General features: G+C 38.8%; 1 protein-coding gene and 1 long non-coding RNA gene across 2 annotated transcripts in view; one reads left to right on the top strand and one right to left on the bottom strand.

The window, feature by feature from the left end:
• Window positions 1-2,703, top strand: part of cd36 (CD36 molecule (CD36 blood group)) — a 39,002-nt gene extending 36,299 nt beyond the window's left edge. Inside the window, exon 13 of the mRNA XM_072562627.1 lies at window positions 679-2,703. Within this exon, the coding sequence (XP_072418728.1) occupies window positions 679-693 (15 nt within the window). The 3' untranslated portion in view covers window positions 694-2,703. The remainder of the gene's footprint in view (window positions 1-678) is intronic.
• On the bottom strand, window positions 56-13,354 carry LOC140466875 (uncharacterized). Its single transcript, XR_011955300.1, has 3 exons — window positions 13,274-13,354; window positions 10,729-10,812; window positions 56-120 (listed from the first exon to the last, which is right to left on the bottom strand). It is a non-coding gene; the product is annotated as an uncharacterized lncRNA (long non-coding RNA).
• Window positions 13,355-13,697: the final 343 nt, after the last annotated feature.

Here is a 13,697-nt window from a genome sequence, read left to right as displayed (position 1 = left end):
TCATTTTAAACAAAACACGCGATCAGTGTTGAAACACCTCATTGATGTAATGTTTCTATTGGGACCTTGAGATCTTCTTTGGATAATCCGAAATTTGGATAATCGAGGTTCCTCTTTAGTCTGCAATACAGAGAAAAATTGGAAATAAAATTAGCTACTATTTATTCCAGTGTGAGAAACAGAGATTACCAGTTACATTGCTGTCTCTTCTGTGGGATTGATGCTGCTGCATCATAGTGGGGACACCGTATATGTTTCCTTTCACCTTGCTTAGCTTGGTATTTTTCTGGCTGTAGAATCGATTGCCACTTTGCATAAATGAGCGATTGGTTCATGATGCATTCGAAATTCAAAACAGTGAAATTGGAAATATTATGTTTATTGTGGTAACATGGCTGTGGGATAGCTGGGAAGTTCATGATTTTCTTAACTTTGCGGGTCTGGGACACACAAGGTCTTCATTAAAGGCCTCAAATCCAAACTACTGAGAAATTTATACATAGTCTGCTACTTGAAAAAAAATGGAAAAGTTCACTTTCTTCCCCGAGGGCCACACTATGTATGTATTCTCAAATTATTTCCAGTTATTTGGCCCCCAAATGATTGATGCAAATCAATGTTATGGTAGAAGTATCAAACATGCATAGAAGTACAAAAAATAATTTTTGTTTTTTTTAGTATTTGAATAGGTAATAAAGAAGAATATAAGAGTGGAAACGTTTAATCCTATTTGATGTTCTGAATGTGATGAACAACAGTACCGATAGCTTGAAATACCTACAGAATACATGTTGAGAAGATTGCTGATTTTTGTAAATGTTAGTTTTTAGCGGCAAATGACTAATATTAGGACTGCACGTTGTGCACATTTTTCAGTAGGTTCTGTGAGTCTTAGTTTGGGAGATGGTGCAGTGGGAAGGGAAGGAACCGAATGTATTTGAGGGATATAGTTCAGTTATTATATATCATAGTTCCTAATAGTAATCAGGTTCTTCACATCCTGCCAACAGCACTGCAGCTTCAAGATCTCTGAAAACAAAAAGTATAATTCCAATAACAAACATTATGAACTATACAAAAATTGATTTTACTATGTGTCTTCAAGATATGTTTCCTGAGCAGAAAACCTACTCTGCATTATCTTTTTAAAAAAGCTATCTAATTGCATTTGGAGTTCAATACATTTCATAGATGTTCATAGCAGAATACATCTATGAATTTTAATTCTTATTAATGGAAAGATTTCCCCTTTATATGTGCATGGGTGATAGAACATGTAATGAGATTAGTAATTACTTCTTTAAAAAGTATCACAATCCAGAGATTTCATGAAATCTCTACCATCTCTTAGTAGCATTCCCAGCTACTCCGTAATTTTATAAATACCACCTATCTGTTCAGGCTAAAACAAAAATGTTATACTTATTTACAAGTATAATAATTACACAGAAGTTGAAAACGACCATTTCTTTTACTCAAAGTATTATGGTATAATTTCTTGCTTCAGACCATAATGAAAAATTAACAACATGGAACTAGAGTATATATCTTTTTATGTTTTTTTTTCAAAATTAGACTGATTTGTTATGACTGAAATTATAATGTTATACAAAGTCAGAATTACCCTGTGTTTGAACTTACACACACTATCACTTTCGGGCAAATCTGGCTATTTCACTAATTTAAACTAGCCCTTATTCTTTTGTTCAGCTTCAGTCAAGAAAACCAAGATATCTCTAATCACTGTATTTTGAAATTAATTTATTCTGTCTTCATAAAATCAGAAATATCAAAATTTTAGTCCCTTGTTACTCTTCTGGGTAAGTAGGGTGAAGTCATTCACTATTGGATAAAAAATAGCAGAGATTAAGTGCTGGTTAGACAGAGTCCAGGCATGTATTGTTCAAGTCAGACTTTTAATTCTCCTTACAATCAACAAAATCAGCAACACTGATTACTTGACTCTCACCCACACTCAGTCTCATGCTCACACAATTGTCTCGAAAGGTAAATATCACTTATTCCTTAGTTCCATTTGGTCTTGGGCATCCCTTCAGATGCGATTGGATGACATAAGTAAGGGAAGGCAGTTCACTACTTCACATAAATCCAGAAGCCCATTTTAGGCCTACCAAAACTCATGAGGAAGTTAGAGTTCAAATGCAAATGCATATTAAAAGTCAATCTCCCGTTCTTTGGAAATTCAGCTTCTAGATCACTGATCTGCTATGTAATGTCCTGAAATGTTGCTTTGGTTCTTATACGACTAACTATTAAATGTGGGCTGTCACAATGGAGACTATTTTATAACCAATAATTAGTTTCTAAATCAATCAAGATCTCTTTTCCATTCTAAATGTCAAGTCAATTGTATATTTCACGTCTAATGTGTGGAGTTCAGATTTAGACTTGTATTTATTCTCTGTCTCTGTTTTCAGAACATGTGTAATAATATTCCATGGAGAAAGAGTAAGTGAAAACAATGTAGTGAGGGACAAACAGACTATTATTGCCAATGGTGTAAACATAATTGTGTGGGCATCATTAGTTTAACTGACTGTTGTATGCGTGATTACATCACCAAGTGTATGCTTTTTAATACAGTTGGTAACACTGCCTACTTATAAACCCAGTGTAGTATTGCAGGACGAAGCACTTTGAGATGTATTGCATTGAATTAAATAAATCGTGCTTGAAAGTTCACCTTGTGAAACTTAGCTTGTAGTTTTTTAATTTTCTCAATCGTGAAAGTCCTTCAGTCAAGAAGACTGTCAACATAACTTTCAGAAGTTTCAGTTTTGTGTTCTTACTATTTTATTAACCGTATCCAGAGAAATAATTTTGCCTTCACCTCTCCTAGCAGATATGAGGACGTTGGAATAATACTAAGAACAATATTAGTGGCTGTTTTGGGGTATTGGAAGTTGTTTGTGTGGGGGTGCTGGTGTTAGATTGGGTTGCACAAGGTCAAAGTTCACCCAACAACAGGTTATTGTCCAACAGGTTTATTTGAAAACACTAGTTTTCGGAGCATTCTTCCTTCATCGGGTCAAATGAGAGAGGAGGCAATCAGAATTTATAAGTAAAAGATCAAAGGGTCATACAACTGATGCAAATGTGTTGAACACACCTAAAATGGCTGACTCTCTCCCCTTAAGTTTTTAATCAGTTAGAAAGGAGATGCAGGTTTCAATTGATTAAGATACAAATCCAAGAATTTCTTTCAAGTCACTTGCTGCGAGATAACTTAAGGTTTTATCAGTGTGGACAAGAAGTGATATCTCAGGTTAGACAAGCATTTTAGGTGTGAAGCCTTGTTTAGAATCTGTCTGTTTTAACCTGGAGACAGACTGGTTTTATTGAAAGTCATCATTTAGTCTACCTACTAAAGTTGATTTCAACTCAATATAGGATCACAATTCTTGACTTTATAAAGACTGATACAATGAGTTCAATGCATGGTTTTTCATGTGTTGACTATTATAAATTTTTGGCAATTCTGACAAATTAGCTGATATAAATAACATTGGACATTTCCTTCTTAAGATGCTGACTTGGTATATAGTGATGCATACTGCTATCAAGTTTTAAGATCCACTTGACTCATCATTTATTATGTAAATGAACTATTGATAACTGTGCACAAACATGTAAATCAAGGTCCAGTCTGAAGTGCATTCCCTTCGAGATCCAGAATAGATAGTGCTGGCAGTGGTGCAATATCTACAAGAATAATTAGAAAATTGTACCTGTGGTCTGCCAAGCGAAACTCATAGCTTTTCACGTCCAGAGTTCTATTTAGCCATATTCAGCAGAAGGCATAGCAGTTAAGTTTAAAGAGATTATTGGGCACTTGCTGTTTGTGGGACCTTGGTATATGCAAATTGATTGCTGCATTTCCCTATCTTGTAACAATAATTACATTTCAGATGTACCACATTGACTTTGAAGTATTAGGTCTGATGAGAGATTTTACAAGTTGTTATTCATGTCTGTTGCCATGAATATTATCTGCTTAGAAGTTTTAGTCTATGCTGATGATAATATTTAAACATTTTCTGGCATACAGCCGAGATAATGCATATCAGTGCAACAACACATATCAGTGCACAACAACAGTAGACTGCGCTATCTTATCTAAATTTGTGTGAATTCAGCAAGGGGCTTCACAGAATAAAAACCTTAGGAACATAGAGCTGAATTTTACCAGAAATGAGCAAAGTGTCAAATTCCTGATGAAGGGCTTATGCCCAAAACATTGATTCTCCTGCTCCTCGGATGCTGCCTGACCGGCTGTGCTTTTCCAGCGCCAAACTCTTGACTCTGATCTCCAGCATTTGCAGTCCTGACTTTCTCCAAAGTGTCAATTTTGATGAGTTTCATGGAGGGTTTTGTCTCTGTAACCTTCAGTGAATTTTTTTCACAATATTCTCCAAAATCTGTGCACGTTGGCTCCATGATACCCATCTTTGCTCTTGCTAGAGGTGGGCTGCTCATTGCTGTAACCATGTGTATTTCCTGGTGCCATGTCTAAAAGTCAGCTATGGACCAGGTCAAGTCCTGCAAGCAGGTCTATCTTGAGTGTATGGAATGGGGTGGTGGTGGTGGTGGTGGTGGTGGGGCGGGGAGGGGGGAGGGGGGGGGGATGTTGGGGAGGTGAGAACCAAAGAGAAATCTGTTAGTACTGATTGTTTTTGTTGAATTAATTTGGGTATTTGCATCTTTCCACAAAAGTAACAGTGATTCATATTCAATACAATAGTCAATGCACAATGTTGCCATATCTGACTCTTCATTCCAAATACAAATGCACAATTGTTTCCGTAAACCTAGTTAAGATTACAAGATTTTGTACAAGGCCCCAGCAACTTCCACCCTCATCTTCCTCAGTATTCTCGGGTACATACCATCAGGTCCTGGAGGCTTGTCTACCTTTATGCTTTTCAAAACACCCAACACCTCTTTCTTTTTTATATCGACATGTCCTAGGATATGATCAATGTTGCTTTGTAGACAAGCATAGCTATTGATTTTCGAATAGCAAAGTCACACAATTGCAAAATGATCACTTAGTCTACTTTTCACCTTTTCATTGAGGAAGTAACGATTCTCAGGGCACCAGGAAAATTCTCCTGCTCTCCTCATGGGATCTTTTACACTAAAGCTGGTTGATTAGTTTCATATCAAGGGCAGTCCCTTTGATAATTTAATACTAAAGGGGAAAGTAGTATTAGTGTCACCAGACCTTTGTTGACCTGGACAGTTATAATGAACCAAATGGTCTTATTTTGTTCCATAAACATTTAAGAGTCATGCCCATTTCTGCAGTGGGGCATGAATCCACAACCTTATCATGAGGCTGCAACTACCAAGATTTTTATCTGCATAAACCAAGACCTTAAGTATCTTAAAACAGGTCACAATCTGGCTAATTAAGGATCAACACTATGGAAATTAATGTCACTTTTATTTCACATGAAATTAAATTTCAAACCAAAACATAACTTTTTGAAAATCACAATGTTATGGTTAAGAGGCAATAATTATTATGCCATTAAAGTTAAACTTTATTGCAAAATTCAAAGGTATTGCACAATTTAAATTGGAGCTCTCTTGTGCCCAGTAGATGGTGCTATAACTTACAGAAACCACCAGTGTTTCACTTTCTGCAGACTACTACAATTTTAATGTGCATACAACTGTATTTTTTTTCCATTACAGCCATTCACTTTGCCTATCCATCAAAGACATAAGATAGGTCAAAATGTAACCACAAAAATAGAAGGAAAAGTTAATTTTTAAAATATTATTCATATTGAGAGTAACGTTTTAAGATAATAAATGCTTACATTGTCTTTCTACTTGTGCAAATATGATTGAATGTACTGGTTGCACTCTGGCTTGAGATGGCTGAGCTGGAGAAATTGATCTATAATTTAATTCACATGAGTTAACATCACGTGCAACCCTGTAAAAGAAAGTTTCACTGGCTGATAACCTGCAGAAGGTTGCAGTTTTTGCCTGAAACGCAAACAGATGTTGGAGAAACCCAGCTAAGCAAGCCGTGTCTTGTTCGAGTCCAATATAGAGTCATAGAGGTGTACAGCACGGAAACAGACCCTTCGGTCCAACCTGTCCATGCCAACCAGACATCTCAACCCAATCTAGTCCCACCTGCCAGCAGCTGGCCCACATCCCTCCAAACCCATCCAAATGCCTCTTAAATGTTGCAATTGTATCAGCACTTCCTCTGGCAGCTCATTCCATACACGTACCATCCTCTGTGTGAAAACATTGCCCCTGAGGTCTCTTTTATATCTTTCCCCTCTCACCCTAAACTTATGCCCTCTTGTTCTGGACTCCCCAACCCCAGGGAAAAGACTTTGTCTATTTATCCTATCCATATCCCTCATAAGTTTATAAACCTCTATAAGGTCACCCTTCAGCCTCCGATGCTCCAGGGAAAACAGCCCCAGCCTGTTCAGCCTCTCCCTATAGCTGAAATCCTCCAACCCTGGCAGCATCCTTGTAAATCTTTTCTGAACCCTTTCAAGTTTCACAACATCTTTCTGATAGGAAGGAAACCAGAATTGCACACAGTATTCCAACAGTGGCCTAACCAATGTCCTATACAGCCACAACATGACCTCCCAACTCCTGTACTCAATACTCTGACCAATAAAGGAAAGCATACCAAACACCTTCTTCACTATCCTATCTACCTGCAACTCCACTTTCAAGGAGCTATGAACTTGCACTCCAAGGTCTCTTTGTTCAGCAACACTCCCTAAGATCTTACCACATAGTGTATAAGTCATGCTAAGATTTGCTTTCCCAAAATGCAGCACCTTGCGTTTATCTGAATTAAACTCCATCTGCCACTTCTCAGCCCATTGGCCCATCTGGTCAATATCCTGTTGTAATCTGAGGTGACTTTCTTCGCTGTCCATTACACCTCCAATTTTGGTGTCATCTGCAAACTTACTAACTGTACCTCTTATGCTCACATCCAAATCATTTACATAAATGACAAGAAGTAGGGGACCCAGCACCGACCCTTGTGGCACTCCACTGTTCACAAGCCTCCAGTCTGAAAAATAGCCCTCCACCACCACCCTCTGTCTTCTACCTTTGAGCCAATTCTGTATCCAAATGGAGAGTTGTTCCTGTACTCCATGAGATATAGCCTTGCTAACCAGCCTCCCATGTATGACTCTTCTCTGGGTGACTGCTGGAGAAAGGAAGCCTCTTGGTCCTGACACTTCCCTTTCTGATAACTTCACTGTCTGTCTCAACAATACCTTGGTTATGTTTGTGCAAAAGCAAGAGGAGTACATAGAAATTCACTGTTTCAGAGCTCTGAGGAAATCTGATGTGGGAAATATAGACTATTGATATGGGTGCCACCAAATTATCAGTGGCCTGTGGAAGAATATGGTAGTGCCACTGAATGCCAATTCCTCCACCTCTCGGACTACGGAATGTTTACTAATATTAATAGGGATTGGGAGGTAACACACTTCGCTCTTTCTCATTTACTTTGAACTTCAGCACATTCCTCATTCGCTTAAAGAAACAATTATACAACTATACCCTTCACACTGCATGGCTGTAACGCAATATGTTGTTCTATGTTATATCCCAACAACTCTGATGAAAGTCACTTGGGTATATATTCCTAGTTTACTTTCATTCTGCCACCTTTGAATTCTGTACCACTTTCTGAAGTATTTGCCAAGGTCTGGCTCTGGGAGATGCTCAGGTTGGTGGCTTCTTGTCTGTGTGAAGTTAACACTGAACACCAAGACTACCATCCTGGTAGCACTTTGGCATACCACACAATGTATGCCTTTTAAATCTTTCTCTATTTCTTTAAACTGGGGGAGTAATGCTCATTCAGTCTTTCATTTTATGCTGCTTTCTGGCTATTTCATTTTAATCTCGGTGGGTGGAGGTGAGAGGGAGGGGAAGATGGGGCAGGCAGATGGGGGAGGGGTGGGTGAAGGACAAACAGGGAGCAGATTTTGTCTTTTGTGAGCATGTTGAGCAAAGGAGCATAATAATTTGTCACTAATTACTACTGCTCATCCTAACTCCTTTCCAGTTTCTTCCTGACTCCCAGAGAGCAGCTCAGACAGTTCCAGTTGTAGGAAAATTGGTCTGTTCTGAACATATGGCATCAGGTAGTTTCTGAATTAACAAGGGCCTTAAGAAATGAGGTGCCTGTGCCTCTTTCTGAGCAGGGACAACATGCATAAAACCCTGTGCAACTTTTTGTGGATTCTAGCATCAATCTTTAAGCATATGCAACAAATGACAAGGTCCGGCTCTTGAACCAATAGCTGTTCATTTGTGGCAGCATCACTGAAGTTGTTATTCTTTGTCACCCCAAAGGAGTAAATTGCAGCTCCGTTGGTGTCTGATCCCTAGGTAAGGAGGATTCAGGGAGGTGTCAGTATTTTTCCCTCCATAAACGCGCGCACTTGGAGGCAATGGGCACGGAATGGTGTTCAGTAAAAATCAAAACTTCCAGGTAATGCGTCTGTCATGGCTCAGGAGCTTCTGCATTTGACAGCTATCCCATTAACCACTGCTCCAGTGATCACTAAAGTGTCAAATTGGAACTTATGTAAACTAACTCCTAACTAACATCCTGCATCCAGAGCATCTGTGGCCAGGGGGGGGGGGGGGGGGGTGAACTGGCCCTGGAGAAACCCAGGTAAATCATGCCAAGAGTTAGATCCTGTGTACTCCAACAAATGGACTGACCAATCATTTGCTCTCTTCATTATCAGTTCAGGTTACTTGAGGATAATGGGGATATTGTTCAGAGCAGCCTGAGACTGGGAAGAGCGTATCATCGAGATACAGTGGAAACTGGGTGTGTACTGGTGATGCTCCATTTGTATTGATGGTAAAACCTGGTGCTCTCAGTGTTGCTGTACATGGTACAGGCCTGGCCCATTGTCCCTGTCTCAGCTGCAGCTGATATTTGAGCCATGTTCTTTTTTAACCAGAAATCAAACAATGGTTTGTGTTGGAAGGGACAACATGCATAAAACCCTGAATGGAGGGGGAGAAAACACATGCGAAGTCACTCTACCTTGATAGCTCCCTTTGTGCGTGGCTGCATCAAGCTGTGCATGGACCCTCAGTACACAAACACCAGCTGTCACTGCATGCTGAGGTTGTACCTGTCCCAAGCATTGCAAACGATGGGTCTAGCTACATTATGGCATAAAGCTCCAAATGGTTGAACCATAATGTATCACATGTCCATCATAAAAAAGTCATATGGAAAAACAATTTGACCGTCAAGCAGTAGTCAGCATGTAATGTCCTTGAAACATTGTGGGTAAAGGAGATGGTTGATCCTGTCAGATGGTTTCTGAGCAGAATGTCAAAATTATTTAGCAGAATGCCTCATCACCAGAATTTTCAAACAAACACTAAGATGCAGCTTGGCTGTTTGTGAGATGGACACTGCCTGTCAGGGTGTTCATTCATGCATGATTGAAATCTCTGCAGCATTGCACGCTATCCTTCAGATGGCTGTGGTGGTGAAGAGACCACTGCAAATCTCCTATTGGAACGTGCCCTCACAAGGAAGATCTGGAGACGGATAATGCTTTTGCCAGTGTACATCCTATACAGCTATGTAATGCAGAACTCTATGTTCCACTGGTTGTTCTGAAGTGACACACACTGAGACAAACTTCAGCTGTGCAGGGAGACCATCAATTTGGTGAAAGGTACTCTTTCATCTGCCTAAATCCTGCTAGTATTCCAATGCAAAGAGTTGTCCTCAGCTGAATGTTCTATATCGACATATTCCAAGGTCCAGGACTAAGGGAATGCATTAAAGCTTGGGGTGAAGGTGCAGTAGAAAAAGACATTGTCAAAGGTTTTTCAGGCATTGTATACTGAGGATTTGACAATGACTAGAAAACCCTCGAATTGTATGTTTGTCACTGAATGAGTATCATAAATGTCACATGCATAAGTGAATCAAGGCACCTAAGAGTATGAAATGTTCAGTGAAAAATATTGCATTCTCTTGCATTTTCTGCCATGTCCAACTTGCAATATTTTGGAATGCACTATAAATAGCTTCTTTTGGTTAAAAATATACCCTTTTTGTGGGAAGTCACAATTCCTTCATTACTAGGAAGAGGAAGTTCCACTCATGAAGATAATCCAGTAACCTCTTCTGCAAGGTTTACATTGATAATGATTTAAAATATACTGAATGAAAACAGACCAATTGGCCCCACCAGTCCATGCTGGCATGTTTACATGTCTGGGGATGGGGGGTTGTAATTAATTAAAATGCTGTGACTGTGAAAACACAGTCTGAATGTGCTTTGTGCATTTCTGTACATTGAAAATATGTCAAAGTGAGCACATATCGTAGATTCATCAAGGTGATTCCAAACATGGGAAAATAGCTATAAGGAATAGCTTGAGACATGGGACTATGAAAAAAAAATGGTTACACAAGATTTAATAGATTTTTTAAGGTTGTCAATGATTTTCATAACAGACACATTATTTAAATAAAGAACAGTAATGGGCAATGGGATTGATTCTGGATTGTTCTAGCACAGAGCTGGCTCAATGCCTATGGGCTAACTTGATCTTCCCTGTGCTGTAAGGTTCCATAGTTCTGTGGAGAAAGTTACAGAATCCAATTTCCACAGGTTTGAAAGGCAAAAAGGAATTTCTCACCATCTATATCCACAAATATGGAATGCCACTCAGGTCAGGGGTTGAATGGATGTCAGCATTGTGAAACAAATCCCAGGCATGAATCTGCCAAAGAAAATACAGGGAGTAAACGGATGAAAAATGATAACTAGGATTCCAAAAACTAAAAAAGAACATCTGTAATTTGCTTTTTGACATTATCCTGTAAACACTTTGAAATCTGATACTTACTGTGGATCTATAGCTTCTTGCAGATTCACCATTAAATGTTCAGATTTTTTAAAAAAAGATTAGGTAATGAAAAACCAAAGTGCAGATCAAACTATGTCAATTATTGCCTGAACTACCTGCAGAATATAGCCTGAACTTTGACTGACTAATCATTGTGCTTATTTAACAAACTTATTCAGATGCACACCTTCGTGACAGGTAAGATTTAACCCCAGACCCTTTGACTCAGAGATAGGCACATTAGCACTGTACCACAGTAAACCCAATTGCTTTCTTCTAAAGTTTTTGAGATCAGTGCTTCAGCGTGACATTTTACATTCAATCATGTCATTAATGGAATCACTGTGAGAGGAAGACAGGATTAGGGAGGGCTAAAAAGCCTTATTTGTTGGCAACATTTAATCATTATCAATTTACACTGAAATGCACAGGAGCTGTCGTTAACCATTTGATAATTTGACACAGCATTTACTAAAGCAAGTCATTAATTGGGCAAAAATGCTTTTGCACTTCAACGAAAGCTCCAGATTTTCCAGTGATGCACAATTAACTCAACCACAGGGGTCCAGGATGGAACTTCCTTAATATGTCAAGTGCCGAACAGATGATCTTACTTAAACTTGCATATGTAATGTGTGGGAAGTGGAAGAATCTCATTGATTTTCCATTTATTAAATAAAGTGCGACAATTTTCATGGAAAAGAGACATTTTGGTTGATGGATAGTTTTGTTTGAGGGTACGGAAGAAAAAAACCAGAAAATCCACATTTTATTTTCACCATCAACATCATCTGTTTTGTGACAGAAAAATGTATTCTGACATTCATCTCATAGTTTTATGTACTTGCAATCAACTTGAATCTTTCTTTCCATAAGGAAGATGTTTTTCAAAATGTATGCACAGCTCTGCAAAAAACCCACAAGATCGCACAACCAGGGAGCAGGATGGCTTCAACTCTTTAATGAGAACTGTGCTTTTTCTTGTCATAAGCTGAATGCAGAACTAAAACTGTTGTCAAAAAATGAATATTTCCCTTGTTATTATAATGATAATTAAAGAGTACATCACAGATGAAGAAAATCAAGGCCAGATTTGGCTCATGGATATTTTGTTGTTATGCAATGTTGGCAAACGGAATAAAATTTTAAAAAATAATAACAAACAGCAGAACAAAACTTTGGAAGACAGACTGACTGCCTGAAGATAAAAATTACTGTAACACATGGAGATTGTAGACGAAAAGCTTCACAGAGATGACTGAGATCCAATATATTTAGTAACTGCCTCCTTTTCTCCTCCTGTCTTCTGTGAATTGCGATAAATACATTGTCAGCCTCTACTCAGTGAAATATTGAGAAGTATGACAAGTGAGATTTGCATTAGAAATTATTTGAATGCAACATTACAATAACAGCTGAAAAATAATTGTTAAACTTACAATTATTGAGCTGCTATAACAGATATTGGCTGTACTTATAAAAAGTAAAGCTATCTATAAACAAATCCTTTTATCACTGCTTGTTAAGTGGCAGGAGATAACTGTCCAACCAATCCCACCTTGGTCGTCACACTCCTCGCCTGCTTTGAGACTCATACCAAACTTCCTTATGACTGTCATTCCTTTGCCTGCTCTTACATGTATACTTCTTCCAACCGTGAACTATCATACCACTTATAAGATTGACCCTGCCCATGTTGAAATTCTGTATTGATATCTCCATAAATTCTCTACAGACCCAGGAGCCAATGGGGCTCAGGTTGAGAATCATTTCTCTAATGTTAGATGAAACTCAAGAAGCTGGTTGTCCGATCTGCTCATTGTGAGTCTTTATGCAATGCAATATCATGACCTGCTGGTGGCTCTCTGCACCTTTAAGTTTCACAGATTGAAAGCATCACAGTTTTAACATTTAATTTTGACACATGGAAACCCCTGACAAATGTGACATTTAATGCACATCCATCATTGTACTCAAGAAGCTGGTGGTGGGCTTTTTATTTTAAGCAACTGCATTGCAGACGTCTCAGAATGTGGCTCTGTAAAGCATTTTTGTACCTTCGCAACAATGAAGGAAAAATTTGGGATGAGGATAATTAACGTGAATGAAGATATTAGTCTCCTGCCCAATTCTTTCCTTCCCTCAAATCTTTGAAAATGGCCCCAGGAAACCTAGTTTCATTTCTGAGCGCCTGTGATCTATTTTAAACTTATCCTATTGATCTTGAAATTTAGAAGTCTGTCACTTCCCTGGGCCGATTGTTAGGGAAGGGAGCACCACATCCTGAAATTGTTACTGTCACAAGTTTTTATAAACTTGAATCCCCATAGCTTACCTTTGACCAAGTCTTTTGAATTGCTCTGTACTGACCCATTGCTGACCTTCCTCTCCCTCCCACGTTGTCTTTCATTTGCTCATTGTGCCATGAATATTCAATTGTTAGTAGTCAGGTTGAGGCTGCTTTGCCATGACCCAGAGACCCAATAGGAGTGAATGCTGTAATATTTTATGAGTCTCAGTGATGGATTTTTGAAAGACACCTGGGAGCATATAAGTACATGTTTTAGCCTTGGGGTATCCCCTTAACTGAACCGTCTCCCTCTTGCACTTTGAGTGCAGGCTGGCCTTTATGCATCACTCTATTCTCTTCTCTGCTGCTCCATTAATGGCTGCTGTGTCCTGTCACCTGATGCTGAATACACCTTGGTCCTCACAATCCTTTACATGTTTCTCACTTTTTGACATCGCATGAAGCTTTT

Source organism: Chiloscyllium punctatum, chromosome 44 (assembly GCF_047496795.1).
Source record: "Chiloscyllium punctatum isolate Juve2018m chromosome 44, sChiPun1.3, whole genome shotgun sequence".
Lineage (NCBI taxonomy): Eukaryota > Metazoa > Chordata > Chondrichthyes > Orectolobiformes > Hemiscylliidae > Chiloscyllium > Chiloscyllium punctatum.
The sequence above is the reverse complement of the archived record's forward strand: the minus strand, read 5'-3'. Positions and strand labels throughout refer to the sequence as shown.